This window comes from Mesoplodon bidens (genome assembly GCF_964165515.1).
Source record: "Mesoplodon bidens genome assembly, chromosome: 12".
Classification (NCBI taxonomy): Eukaryota; Metazoa; Chordata; class Mammalia; order Artiodactyla; family Ziphiidae; genus Mesoplodon; species Mesoplodon bidens.
Window position 1 is genome coordinate 50,077,138 of NC_138168.1, and position 15,743 is coordinate 50,092,880.

Here is a 15,743-nt window from a genome sequence, read left to right on the forward strand (position 1 = left end):
AATTCTCTGTACTGTCTTTGCAATTTTTCTGTAGATTTTAAATTATTCTGAAGTTTAAAGTTCATTTCTAAAAGTATAGCTAAATAGAGTTAAGGCACTGTTATAAACAATGGTTATTTTATCCAAAGGATATTATCAGGCTCTAGTATATGATTTTCTTAGTTTTAAAAGTCTGTTCGTGAAGTCTCTCCCTGACATCATTCTCACAGTGATATTTAATGTCCTCATCAGTCATACTTATGTATCACATAACGATCTTCAGTGTGTTGGCATAAATCCTGTGGCAGACCAGGTTCACTTTCTGTTGTGAGGAAATCCACATGTGCTCCCTTCTTCCCTCACCTTGTCAGAGATACAGCTGCCTTTACAGCTTATAGATTCTTTCTTCTAACCAAGGTCTGGAAGTTTCCCTATTTGGTTTCTATTTTCTCAAAGGGGAATGGAAAAAGTAGGTCCATGGCAGCATCCCTTTACAGCTATGGGGTGAAGCACAGACCTGCTCAGCAGGTAATGTACCTGGATGTGTGCAGAATAAGAATGGGAGATGGGGAGATCCTTCAGAATAGTAAAACCTTGGAGAGACACTATATTAGATAAAAAAGTTTAATGTAGGTGCCTAGTTTCTCTGTGATACTCACCTTTCCAGCTTTAGCCATGATACTTAACTGTGTAATTGGAAGTTACTCCACCATCTTTATTTCAGTGAACAGTATTGTTTATTCATTCTGGGCGTGTAGCACTGTGTAGAGGTATATATATGAACGTGGTTCATTATAAATACTGAATTCAGAATCATTCCATTATATAGAGAGCAGTGTTGTATAATCTTTTAGTATTAAATAATTGATCCATCAAGTTTCCCTAATATGACCACTGACTTATGAAATCTCCCCAGTAATCCTTTTTGGTTTCAAGTACCTCAGTGAGCTAAACATTTGCTGTAGTCAAGTTTACTGCTGATAAAATAAATAGTGTTGTTTAACATAAAAATAGCAATAAAACAACAAGTGTTTACCACTCTCCAAAGCACCCCCATCATTTAGGTTTGTTTGTCATCCATCCCACCCAGGAAGTAGGGAAGGTAACATACAACTGCCATCTGACAGGTGAGGACAAGGACACACAGCTGAAATGCAGGTGTAAAGCCTGAGCCACCTGATTCTGGGCAGACTGTTACCCTACAAGCCCGCACTGCAGCCTTGGCATGGTTTCATGATTATAATTATTATTTCTGCTTTTTTAAATACTCTATTTCTGGACCAGATCATATTTGCTTGCTGTTTTGATTCAAATGCCACACGGTAGCTTTATGCAGCCACGGCTGATAATTTTAGGAATCATGGGCTGAAGTTAACCTAGAGGAGTGCTGACCAATAGAACTTTCCCATGATAAAAAATGTTCTATATCTGTGCTGTCCAGTGTGGCAGCCACTAGCCACATGTTGCTGTCAAGCGCTTGAAATGTGGTGAGGGTGTTGCAGGAATTGACTTTTAAATTTTATTTAATTTAACTTTAACTAGTCACATGTGGCTAATGACCATATTAGACAGCACAGGTCTAGACATTATAGGAATCCTCCATTCTGATGCAGGCTCTTCTCATATGTTAGCTCTCAGAGTTGCTGTGCACATTTGGCCCTTCTTTTAGAGAAAAATTATTTTTTGAGAACCTTTTTTTTCTTGTGCTTAGGATGCTTGGAATATATAACCATTGGCAGAACAAAGTTCCTACTAAATTTTGACCCATTTAAATTGAAAGTTATGAGATCTTAAATCAACCCTAAAAAAGTAAAAGTCACTGAGTTTTAGTATACCATATTCTTTTGGGGGAAATGAGAGAGTGAGCCCATATGTCCTTGATTCTACCTTTAAGAGTCTGAACCTTTAGAAAATTATTATTGGCAAGAGGTTTATTTCTTTAATTCTAAAAACAAAGAACTATTTTCTTTTACAGATACAAATCTCTTATTTGAAGCCTGCAAAGTTCAGTGATGCATTAAATCAGGATTGAGTGATATTTACAGAGCCAGACAAAAATCCAGTGACATGATGTTTCCATTAAGCTAAGAATGGAATTCTGAGATTATAGTCTGGGAAAGGGGAACTGTTGTTTATAAATTCAAAATGCACTGCAGATAAACATTAAAATATTAAAACAGTGACAGCTGTTTTCATTACTACTGTTGTTGAATTGAACAAATAAATTCATAGAGAAAATTAGAAAGATTGACAGTTCTTGATTACCTGACAGTTCCTTGGCTGGAAGTCCTCAGTGAGGAAAGTACAAAGGGAACAGATATTATTAGGAGTAATATAAAATGCTCAAAAATGTGGGGTCCTATCTTACTAGAAGTTTTTTTCCTTATAACATGGCTTTTGACTTCTTAATACAACACTTTTTAATTAAGTTTAATAGACAACTGTCTCCCACAGATTATGATATTAGAAAAACACTTCTTGTGCTGGGAGACAGGAAATAGTAAAGTTAATCTAAAATGTTATTTAATGAAAATTTAAACAAACTAATTTACCAAATGCTTGCTTTTCTATACTGAACTGTCTTACAATGTTGGGTTACATAGATTCTCATTTGATGTGACTCTTGAATTTCTGATTTAGCACTTATCTCTACTTAATTTCTTGGATTAATTTTTATGGCCATGAAAATATTGTGTCAGTTCTTTATAATTACTGTTGTTAAATACTGTTAAACATGAACGTATTTTCAGCTAACAGAACCATTTCCAGTCCCCTAGAAGCCCTCCTCATTCTCCCTTCCAGCCAACATCCCTTGCCTGGAGGGATATCTAACACCATAGATTAATTTTGCCTGATTTTTAATTTTATATAAATAGAATTAGGCTGTCTGTATGTTCTTATATCTGGCTATTTTTTCCTTCAACATTATGTTTCTATAATTCATCCCTGTTGTTGAGTGTAACAGTAATTTGTTCCTTTTCATTACTGTACAGTATACAGTATGGCTCTGACACTATTTATTTATCTATTCTACATCATTGATAGACACTTGGGTAAATTTAAATTGGGGACTATCACAAATAATGCTTCATGAACATCATGTACATGTGTTTTGTGTACCTGTTTACATGCTCCTGTTATATCTATCCCTAGAAGTGGAATTGCTGCATTATAGGGTAAGTGTGTGTGTGTGTGTGTGTTCAGTTTTGGTAGATCTACCAAACAATTTTCCAAAATACTTGTACAATGTCAGAGAGTTCCAGATACTTTATATTCTCAGTATCCTCACCAATACATGATACTGTCAGGATTTGGTGGGACCACTTAATATCTATAATGGTAATCATAATTTAACTTTTGGAAAAAGCCAGTAGGGAGCAGCTGGCTCAATAGTTTTATGCCACAGATACACCTAGATTCACAAACACACACACACACACAGAGTGGTCATCAAACGTACCCACTTGCAACTTTCTGTAGGCCCATCCAGAAAACACCTTGAAGACAGTGGCCTTTGGTCCTTCAGGGAAACAGTTGGATAAGAGAGAATGATGCACTGATGTGAGCCTACAGGCTTTTGGTGGAGTAAGAAATACTTGAGTTAATGATACTCGAATTTGCCAAGTGCTCTCCAGGTGGGTTTGCTGAATTTTTATAATAAAGTAATTTGACATAAATAGCCCTCAGTTCACCCAGTTGGAGTCAACAGACTTTTTTCTCCTTCGGTGAGTGCTTCGTTCCCAACCTTGTATATTATAGAACTGCAAAAGGAATGAAAGATGGTGACTAATAAAGATCCTCTACTTTATCAGTGGACAGGGGCATGCAAGGTGTAATAGCGTCATTGTGTGGTGATAGGTAGCTCAACCTGTCTAGGCCTCACTTTCACGTCTGCATAGTGAGGAGATGGGGTTTTGTGGTCCCCAAGGTTCTCTGCCCAGTGCTGTGAGAAACGTTAAATAATGGAGCAGTAGGCAATCCAGCCCTGCGTTTTTTCCGTGGAAGTGACAAGAAGAGACACTTCCCTGCATCCCCCTCAGTAGAACTTTTGAAGTCTTTTCCAAATATGTTTTGAAGTTAAGTGCCATTTTGATAAGTGAAGCCTTGCATTTTGAACCCTTGCTGGGCAATTTCCTGATGCAGGGTAGCCCATAGGGTGATTTCACAGTTGATTAACTGTGTATGTTTAAGCCAGGGCGACTCACAGAGAGTGTTTACTATGTGCCAAGCACTGTGCAAGTGTTTCACATACATTATTGTGTCTAATCCACACAGTAATCTTATCAGATGGGTTCTATTATCATCATTTCACAGATAAGCCAACAAAATGTCTGAATGACTGAGACACTTGCCCAAGCAAATTGTACAACTGAGACTTGAATCAGGACTGTTTGATCCAGATTCAGGCCACCCAGGATCACCCAGGACTGCATCCTGTAATGTGCTTATGTATGTATTTGTGCTCCACACAGAACTGCTTTACTTATTTATTTATTTAAGCCGCACCGCGGCATGTGGAATTTTAGGTCCCCGGCCAGGGATTGAAAGCGTGCCCCCTGAATTGGAAGAGCAGAGTCTTAACCACTGGACCGCTGGACCGCCAGGGAAGTCCCCTTCTCTGTCCTTTGAAGGTTTTTCAGCATGAATGGAGTAGCCACTCTCCTCACATCAGTAGCAACAGCCATTCCTTAATGAAGTCGTCTGCAAATCACGAATTCCCTTCTCCCTTCCCTCCTCTGCTCTATAATGATTTAATTTGCTGGCATGAGACATTTAGATTAACTAACTCCTTTTGAAGTTTTAAATGGAGTTCTTATCCGGAGGGAAAAACATTTTCTTTGTCTTGGTTTTCAGAAAAATGGAACTGTTATTGGGCATCTATAAGGTCCAGTGCAATTTCCTTTTCATTCACATTTTTCTTCATTGAGTACACATAGCTCATTTTGGTGTTTATTGCTAACATTTGCTAAACACTGTGAGTAAAATGCAGATATCTGCCTCACTTAAATTGAATTTTGAATGTTTCATTCTTGGTTATTGAGTAGTTCCAAGCTTTCAGCTTCTCTGGATTTATGTTGCCAGCTCCTTTCCTTTAGAAAGAAATAGTCTGATCATTTGTGTCATGTGCTTTCTTAACAAATTTCTTCTTAGGGCAAAAGAAAGTCAGAATATAATTTTTCAGGAGAGAGAAAAATACGTAAACACACTTATTACGAGTGTTTATTATCGTGTAGTGTGATGAATGATGTCCAGAGGTGGTGTGACTGGGCAAGGGGGTTGAAGAGGGCTCCACAGACAAGCCGCAAACATTTCTAAGCAGCAAAGAGAGGACAGTGCATTCCAGGAAGGAAGATAATATTTACACCTTAATGTGAGACACTTATTCTGGGTTTTTTGCCTGTCTCGACATAAAAGCTCCGGAGCCTGTGCTCCGCAACGGGAGAGACCACAACAGTGAGAGGCCCGCGTACCGCAAAAAAAAAAAAAGCTCAGTTCCCAGATAATAGCATATATAACATGAGCTCAGTCACTACAAAAAACTTTTGTAGACATTCTGAGGAAAAGCACATTATTCAATAATTACAGAGCAAAATAGGGATACCATTTAAAGCATTTGACTTCTGCTTCTTCTGAATGCATTATTTTTCTTTAACAGACACTGATCACCAGATAAGTTAGATTTAAAACACAAAGATTTAGACATGTAAACAGTGAGGTTACATATCTCCTGTAACTGCTAAGATTACATATGAGGTTATGTAAGGTTTAGTGGGGTGGGATTCTCGAGCACTCTATTCCATTCCCAAGTTTATTACTAACTTTATAGTTGCGTGCAAAATCTGTGGTCTCTACAAATTCATCTTTAATAGGACAGCATTTAAGTGGATGATTTCTAAAGCCCCTTCCAGTTCTAGATGCTGTGACTACAAAAGTAGACAGAGTGCATATCGATATACTTTTTCCTCTGCAGAAATCTAATTTGATTTGTCCAAATTTCAAACTCTCACTTATTCTAATTCCAGTCAATCCCAAAGTTCCTGAACTATGATACTATTTAGTAATGCACCGTATGCAAAAAAAAAAAAAAAAGTAAGGATTTATGGTATCCTTGAAGTTGTTCTACAGTACTTAAATGCTGTATCAGTAGAGAGGTGGTATTGCACAGGCTCTGAAAGCAGACGGGCTGCATTCAAATCCTGTCTGTACTACATTCTCTCTCTGCGACTTTGGGCAAGTTCCTCAGCCTCTTTGTATCTCAGTTTCCTCAACTGCAAAATGGGAATAATGCAGGACCCGCCTCGCAGGGTTGTTAGAAGGATTAAATACATGAATAGTTGTAAAGGTCTTATAGTTACGTTGGCAATTCTGTTATTGGCAGAAATAAGCACTCAAAGTATGTCAGTTATTACTATAAGTAAAGATAATTATTATAAATAATCCTTTCAAAATACTAAGGCAAATTTATCAAAATGTTTTAAAATTACTGTTAATGCTTAGGAAATTGCTCAAATATGACACTGAACAAAATGCACAGGTAAAAATCTGTATGTGGTATACTTAAAATTCCCATATAGTTATATATGAATAGAAAACATACTGGCAAGAATCACACCAAAATATTAGTGTGTTGGGTAGCTAGTCTGAAAAGATAATAGTTCTTAATGAAGTGTGCCTCCCAGAATTTTTACCCTTCTGTTTTCTTTTCCTTGAAAATGAAATGGCCCCATATAATCAGTAAAATGCAGCAGAAGTGACTCTACAGACTTCTAAGACAAGGTCATAAGAACCCTTGCAACTTTTGCCTTAGTGTCTTGGAACACTTGCTTTGGAGGGAAACCCACTGCCATTTAAGAAATCAAGCTACCTTGAAACCATCATGTCATGGGGAAGCCCAAGCTAGCAAAGTGGAGAGATGTTTTACCAGCCCTCACTGCTCCAGCCATCCCAGCCCCAGGTGCCAGACTGTGACATCTGACTGGTACACCCCAAGGGAGAACCGCCCAGCTAAACTCAGTCAAACCTCAGAATTATGATACGATAATATACTGTTTTAAGCCTCTCTGTGTGAGGTGGTTTGTTATCCAGAGATAGTAAACCCAATACAGTGAATTTTCTATAGCAGGAATGTATTGTATTTGTTAAGAAGAGCAATAATTTAATCTCTTTAATGTTACTTCAAAATAGTTTCCGTGTTCATGCCCATGTGTGACATCGCACATCAGCAGTAATTAATATGTATTGGTTGCCTCTTATGTATAAAGCTGTATGTTAGGTAATCAGATACTGTAAAATTAAGAAATCCCTGCTCTCTGAGAGCCAGTGATATACAATGACACATGCAAGATATACAGATAATAATAGCAAAAGTTCTAGTTCTTATAGCTTAGAGCCATAATTCTTAATCCTGACTGTACATTGAAATTACTTGGGGAGCTTTAAAAAAAATATCAGTGGCATCACCCCAGCCCAGACCAATTAAATCAGAATCTTTGGGGTAGGTAACGGATACAGAGATGAAAGTCAAATACTATTAATGTAAAATGTTATAAATTGTGTTTTTCAGTACATTTTATACTTCATTTCTCAATTCTTATTTGTTGTCCTTTTCCAAGCATTATATTTAGCACATAGATACTCACTTTACCCAATCTAGACATTCAATATTTCTTAATTTACAAATATATTAGGTAGAAACAAATCATACAGGAACCATAAACAAGAAATCTGTTTTAATATTAAATTTCAGTTTCATCTTTTGCCTTCTATAAATAAACAAATGAAATCTAGAACATATTTAATCTATTGTTTATCTCCTTCATCGTTCAAAAACTATTTCAGTATCTCTTGGCCAAAAAAAATCATACAGTATATGTATATTTCAGAAAATTGTATCATCTCTTACAGCAAGTACATTTAAACAGTTCATGGCTAAGCATTTTAGCTATTCACTAGCATGCTCTTCTATAACCTGTAAAGGTTGTAAATATTTCAGTCTCTCCTAAATTATGTTCTGCAATGGAAATAACAGACCTTATTTGGAGGCTGATGGTGGAGGTGTTATTAGCATCCTGGCATCTCTAATCCCCCTGCACAACAGCTTTGAGAACTGTAGCCACAAATCACACAAACAGTAGTGATACAGTAAGTGAGGAAAATGCTTACTAACGCCATGATGATAGAAATCGTGATGTGGCACGATTACCTATTAGACTAAAAAAGGTATTTTTATTATTCAAGTTGTCCTTTTTTTTTTTTTTTTTTTTTACCACTAGAGGTCCCTCAATCCTTAATCATGTTTGATACATGCAGGCCATTTTCAGTGCCTGTCAGACTGTCGCAACACTTTGCTGTTATTTCCATGACTCTATATGAACCCAATTTTTAATATAAAAGGACAAAACTTCTATTTTTAGAACTAGCTTTTTAAAAATTATACTTTTAATCCCATCTGGATACAGAAAATACCAGTATCTGAGGAGAGAAGAGGGATGGAAAGGCCAGGAAAATGAGTTACATAAAATGGCAGTGAAGTAGAATTCCTTTGAGGTTAAGTGAAAACACAGTCTGCTTTGTGAGTTGGGAACAAACAAGACCATTCCTTTCTTTCCACCTTAGGTCTCAATTCCTTGTCTTGTCTATTCAGTGTTACTCTATCAGTATAAAAATATAATTAACATGATTATTTTTATAAATAGGGGTAAAAAAAGAAGGTACTTTAGATAGCATGACTTTGATAGGACATGAATGATACAGTTTTTTGTCACAGTTAGGTAATATTGTTACAAATCATATTATTACTTTGATTTTAAATAAACATAAATGTTCCTGTGTCTGTCCCTGAACTAATTTAAGTATTCATTCATTGAATGATTGCTCCCTGCTGAACAAAAAGGCAGACTCCCTACCTTTAGGCAAATAACTTAATAGGCAGTTATTATTCCAGTGTAGTATGTTTAACATAAATTCCTTTGGTTTAATAGCTTGATTTATTTCAACAAAATATGAGCGTGTATTAGAGACAGCAATACTAAATTATAAACTTCAAAATTGCTAAGAGAACAGATCTTTTTGTCCCCACCACAAAAAACGAAATGATAATTATGTGACATAATAGAGGTGTTAGCTCATGCTATAGTAGTAATCATATTGCAATATGTACGTGTCAGATCAACACGTTGTATACCTTAGACTTACATAGTAAGTTTATATGTCAGTTATATCAATAAAAATAAAATTTAAAAAGATGAGTATATTTATATTAATATACCTCCTATTTCTTTAATGATTTAAGGTTACATGGGAATGAAAATATTTTACCCAACAACAGTTAGTGATCTTTTATAGCAAGAGCGACCCATAACTTGCCATGGGGTATCTGTTTGTACAGGACTTGTCTTTTTTTTTTTTTTTTTTTTTTTTTTTGTGGTACGCGGGCCTCTCACTGCTGCGGCCTCTCCCGTTGCGGAGCACAGGCTCCGGACGCGCAGGCTCAGCAGCCACGGCCCACGGGCCCAGCCACTCCACGGCACGTGGGATCCTCCCGGACCGGGGCACGAACCCGCGTCCCCTGCATCGGCAGGCGGACTCCCAACCACTGTGCCACCAGGGAAGCCCAGGACTTGTCTTTTTTAGTTCATTTCACTCTGGCTTGTGAACAAAACGAGGACATCCCCATTATTTCCTCAGAGAGTAATTTTCTCCAACTAGGCTATTATGTTTGCACTCTTTTAGATTAGGCTTATTAAGGGAAACTAATACTAATCTAGGCAAGAATTTTTAAATATAGTATTTAAATGTATATGTTTTATTTTATTCATTTGGAAATGAAATAGTAGCGTTTTAACAGTAACTTATATTTTGATCACTAGATGGCACTAAGCACATATAGCTAAGGAAAAAATAGCCTTTTCTCAGTGATTGTTTTTGAATACAGATGCTTAAGTATATAAATGTTCTCAGTATTACATACTACAAATCTTTGTTATCCAGCCCATAATATTACTGTTGCTACAAAAGCTTTGTTTTTCTGGGTGAAATAATCTTACATATGATTCCTTTAGATAAATTCTGGGAAAGACACAGCTTCTGCCATTGCTGTGATAGCCACTCACTCATCAAACTATTCTATTTTTAGTTATTTAATTTTATTCTTCTGTCTTCCTTAAATTAGTCCTCTACTACTAGTACCTCCTCTTCCCTGAAAAACAAGGTATATTTTAATTTTTTTAAGGGCCATTACCTAGCTTCTGGGATATTAAGAGATCCTAGAGATTTATACATGTGTTCTCTGTAGGGCAAAATACAAGAGCACAAACTTTGTTTTTGTTCTTGGTGTTCTGATGTCTGAATATTATTCTCATTTTGCAACATATTCTTTATTTTGTTAAGTATTTTTTTAATCTGGTTATGATTAATTTTTACAATGTATTATTTTCTGAACAGAGATGCTGTAGGCTGCAAATAATAGATATCCTTAATGTTTAAGCTCACTAAATTGGGTTGTTTTACATGACCAGGACATGGGAAGGAATTATCCTGTTAGGTTAGACTGGTAGACACCCACCCTCCCTGAACACCTAGCCCCTCAGAGGAGGATGAAACCTCAAACACAATCAGAATACTCTTTAGCAAAGAAGGAAGGGAGTGGATTTGGGCAGTCAGACAACAGTATTTGCTACCATTTCTGCTTTTGTTTCTTTCTTTTTTTTTTTCTTAAGAGACTCTTCTGTCCTGTCCTGACATTCTTGATATATAACTTTCATTTCATTTATCTCAAGTGCATGACATTGTACAGAATTACAGTTATAGCCTGTATCTATTACAGAGTTTATAATTCACTACAAGCTCGTTCACTTCTTGTTTCATTTATGCATGTGTCTTTTTCCTAGCAGCTAAGGAAAGTAGGAACTCAGGTTCTCTTTATTTGCTTACTACTGCTATCATGCCCAAAGAACAGTATCTCTAAAGTGCTTTATGAATCTAGTAGCATTTCAACCAAATCTGCAATTATGTGCCTAAGTACTCATAACTTTTAAGGCATCGTATCAAACATAGTGGGTGCATCTGACCAGCACTTCTGGAAATGTTGGTACCAGCTGCTTCGGAGCTCAGGCTGACCCCCTGGACTCTAAAGACGCAAAGGGACAGAGCTGGCAAGCCCAGCTCAGTGACTCAGGTTCTTCGGCTTTCACTGTCAACTGCACTGCCTTCCTGCCTTTTCTTTTTCTTTTTTTTTAATGATTTTTTAATAATTTTTATTTTTATTTTTTTGCTGCGCTGGGTCTTCATTGCTTTGTGCGGGCTTTCTCTAGTTGCAGCGAGTGGGGGGGGGGCTACTCTTCATTGCGGTGCTCAGGCTTCTCATTGCGATGGCTTCTCTTGTTGTGGAGCCTAGGCTCTAGGCACGCGGGCTTCAGTAGTTGCAGCATGCAGGCTCGGTAGTTGCATCATGGGGGCTCTAGAGCGCAGGCTCAATAGTTGTGGCGCACGGGCTTAGTTGCTCCACAGCATGTGGGATCTTCCTGGACCAGGGCTCCAACCCGTGTCCCCTGCTTTGGCAGGTGGATTCTTAACTGCTGCACCACCAGGGAGGTCCCCTTCCTGCCTTTTATGACTTGTTTTTCCATTTAACATCCCATCACCTCCCAGGGGCTGTAATAGACCAGGGCCTCTAGTCTCAGTTTCATCTGAAACAACACTGACTCAGGAACCCAGCTCCCTTCTCCACTGCATCATGCCAAAGACGTGTTCCTGGTGCATTATCTGAATATGTATTTGTTTGTTATCCGTATTCAGCAAATATTTGTTGAATGATTGAAAGAATATTTATTAATTGACATTTCAAATGCAGTAAGGTTTTCTTTGATTTGAAAATGCTGATGTATTGTGTTTATCGTGTTATCTGTTTTAACACTTTATCAGTCCTTGTCAAATAACCAAAAAATATTTTCAACTGACATTCTCAATCATCATGTTTTTAAGAACAAGAAGTATTCTTAAAAAGCAATTTAGTCATGGCGTCGTTGCTGGATTATTCGAACCTAGTTTTTATCCTTTTAGTTTTATCTGTAGCTTTGAGAGAGAGGAACTTGTTTGAGAATACACTGAGTCAAAAAATTTTAAAAAGAAAAACCTCCTTGATATTTTTATTTTTCAGAAAACTGTGGAATATATTTTCCAGAAATAAAAAGAGATCCAGGCAGGTATTTACACACTTGTCCGGAATCTGTTAAAAAGTGGCTTCGACAGCTAAAAAATGCTGGGAAAATTCTTATGTTAATTACCAGTTCTCACAGTGATTACTGTAGACTCCTCTGTGAATATATCCTTGGGTAAGTGACGAGTCATTTCATTTTCATGGTCTTATAAAATGCTGGTAACAAATTACACCAGTGCTTTTTAAAAAGTGTTAGCCGTGACCATATCATTATATTAAATAATGCTGAGTGACAAGTGGTTGTTTCTCATAACAGCCCTTAACATCTCCTGACAGAAACACACCCCAAGTACATTGTAGCAGAGCGGTATTACCGGGTCAGTGTGCTCAGAGCCCGTTCATAGTCTGGGCTTTAGCTTTTCTGAAAGGTGGATGGACCGCACGTCCTTCGGGCAGTCCTCCGTGAATTTGGTTTCTCAGCTTTGGATGATTATTGAGGGACACTGAGTTGTAGATTATAGCCCCTGACACTTACCTGGAATACAATCCCTCTGTAGCCATTTCCATGTGGAGCCAGGCACTTCCCCATTTACACGGCCAGGGGTGGGACTGACATCCATGAACATCGAGGCAGCTTAAATGCATAGACTTAAAGTAAGACAGCCGTGGGCTCAAGCCCTGCCTTGCAACTCACCCCGTGACCTAGGGTAGGTTCTATGACCTCTCTAAGCCTCAATTTCACCATCTTAAAGATGGGACAGTAATATCTCATAGGCGTGACAGGAAGTTTAAATAGCACAATACAGGTAAAAGTATGAGAGTAGTTGGTAAGTCTCAGCAAGTGTTAATACTTATCTATGGCATTCTTACGGGCAATGCTAGGGAATATCCATGGTCAGAGCTAGATTCTAAAATGAGCTCTTAGATCTCCCCTACTGTTTCCTCAAATTTTAGCAGATACTGTACTGAATTGCCGTGAGTATGAAGCAAATTTTAGCCTCAAAACTGACCTCTTGCCAACCTGTTTAGCTTCCTCATTTCCATGTTCCTCAGCACATGTGGATTCAGACTGGCCTATGGTGTACTTACAGTCTGTCGGTGGTTTTCTGCTTTCTGATTAATGTATAGGTTTGGGATCCTTGAAGTGAATTAAGGCTGCAGCCCTGGATGCCTTGGAAAGTGCCTTTTATAGAGACATTTGCTGTCCTGGTAGTGGGACCATGCTTCAGAATAAACACTTGGGAGTCTTAATTTCTTTTTCATTAGCATAGATTACCAAACTTTTCCTTCATATCTTAATTCCTCTGCAGTGTCATTTCGCTGTGTAAAAGTATTCTGGAATGTTGGGTAAATATTATCTCCCCAGTGTAATAGTGAGTCTGTCAGGAGAAAGGACTATCTTTCCTTTGCTGTCCCAAATAGTCCTTAATATAGTGTTAATAAATACAGACTAAAAAACAATTATTATTGTTGCCTAAAAATTACCATATTATAATACTACCCTGATTTTCAAAATAAGGTATGTTCACATTTTGACCACTCTCTGAAAGATGTCATCTGACTTGTTATAATGCTAGCTTTCTGTAGGATCCATGTAACACAAAAAATTATTATTAATAACTCTTGATGCTAATAAATCCAGACAAATTTCAGGCCCCAAATTTGAAAACATAGCTCGTGAGTATTTTATGTGTTAGAAACTATTGAATTTACACACTATAATTATTGCCATAGTGAGAAAACCAGCTTAGCACCTAGAGTTAATGAGTTAATATGCTTTTTTTCCCCCTTATGTTTGTATTGATACTTCAGGGTGGTGTCAGGATGATTAGTGCTTGACTACCTTCTATTTCCAGTGTAAGGTTCACCTTAGAATATATAGAAAGCATAGGAAAGTTAATCAAAAGATCAGAAATGATGCTGTGGTCAAATAGGCAAAGATTAAGTTCTGTTTTATATGGACCTTTTCTAATTCCTTAAAATAAATTTATGAAAAATATCATTGCTTTTTAGGAATGATTTTGAATATCTTTTTGACATTGTGATTACAAATGCATTGAAGCCTGGTTTCTTCTCCCATTTACCAAGTCAGAGGCCTTTCCGGACACTTGGTAAGTTAACATTTTGTATCTTTACTCTCCTATTTAAGATTTGTTCATTCACTTACTCAATAAATACCTGTTGGCTGACAACCATGTACAAAAGCTCTGTGTTAGATGCAGCAAGGGGAATAAAAGAGATACCAGGTGTTCTTTTCCCTCATTGGGATGCATAAACAAGCACATAAGCAAGTTGGTAAATGCCTAGGATAGGATTACAGGTCATGTTACCTGTTGAGATGGAAATGACTGCCTGGTGAGGTAGTAGACCGGGAGGCCACCTTAGAGTGCCTGGCCAGGGGACGCCTGTCTGAAAAGGTCAGATGAGGTAACTTGCCAGGCGGGAACTGCGGGATGAGTAATGAGAAGAGCACAGGAAGTGTATCCCTGGCAAGGGGACAAACAAATGCAAAGCCTCCATTTGAGGGTAGTTTGGGCTCTTTCCTGTGACAGAGAAGGGACCTGTGATTCTGGCACACAGTCATGGGCAGAGAAGGGGTGACATTAGGCAGGCAGGCAGCCTCATACACTGTGGAAATGGTTTTAATTTTTATTCCAAAAGCAACCTGAAGCTATTCAGTGGAGATGTACGAGTGACATAGAGACCTTTTTGGCTGCTGGGTGGGTCATGGATTGGATGTGGGGAAGGATAGAGAGAAAGAGGGAGACCAGGCAATTGAATGTCGCAAGCGAGACCTTGCGATGCTTTGGTCTGAGGCAGTGTTACTGGAGTGGAGGGAGGTAGACACGTGTCAGATACGTTGTGCAGATGGGAAACTCAAGACTCGGTGATGCTTTAGAAGCAGCAGATGAAAAGGCAGTGAATCAGAAATGACTTCAGGTTGCTGAGTTTTCTTTTTTCTGAATTGAGCAAATGGGTAAATGGGGGGACCATTTACAGCCATGAGGAAAAATACAGAGGAAAAGTTTGTGCAGGGTGGTTCTTAATAGAACTATTCAGAACTCATGTTTCAACGTATTAATTTTGAAATGACTGTGAATGATCTAACTGGAGCTCTCAATTAGGAAATGTATATAAATGAGCCTGGAGTCCAAGAGAACAGGTGTAGGTTCGGGATATAAATTTGGGATTCATAGCTCATAGAAGGGTATTTAAAGCCTTGGGCTTACATGAGATCCCATAGAGGGAGAATACAGATAGGCAGAAGGCCCAGACCAAGCTCTGACATACTCTAACATTAAGGATAGAGAAGAAAGAGTGTGATGTAGGAGCAGACAGATTATAGTGGGGGAAATAGAGTACAACATTCATAAACCAGTGAGGAGAGGAGAGAGTGGTCACCTAGGGCAAATGCTACTGAAAGTCAATTGGAAAGAGAAATGTCCATTGTAGTGGACAAGACAGAGATCACTGGTGTCTTGAGCACTGATAGATATAGAACCAGACTGCAGTATCTTGAAGAGTTCATTGGAGGTAGTGGAACCCCTGAGTGTAAACAACTCTTTCTAGAATTTTAGCTATGAAAATAGTCATGGGGTGGGGGAAG

The 15,743-nt window shown here is 37.9% G+C and overlaps 1 protein-coding gene across 3 annotated transcripts in view; it reads left to right on the forward strand.

Annotated features, from left to right (window-relative positions):
* Positions 1 to 15,743, forward strand: part of NT5DC1 (5'-nucleotidase domain containing 1) — a 122,060-nt gene that overhangs the window by 85,401 nt on the left and 20,916 nt on the right. For all 3 annotated transcript variants that reach the window (XM_081250934.1, XM_081250935.1, XM_081250936.1), the window contains 2 exons: positions 12,137 to 12,311; positions 14,150 to 14,247. In XM_081250934.1, the coding sequence (XP_081107060.1) occupies positions 12,137 to 12,311; positions 14,150 to 14,247 (273 nt within the window). The remainder of the gene's footprint in view (positions 1 to 12,136; positions 12,312 to 14,149; positions 14,248 to 15,743) is intronic.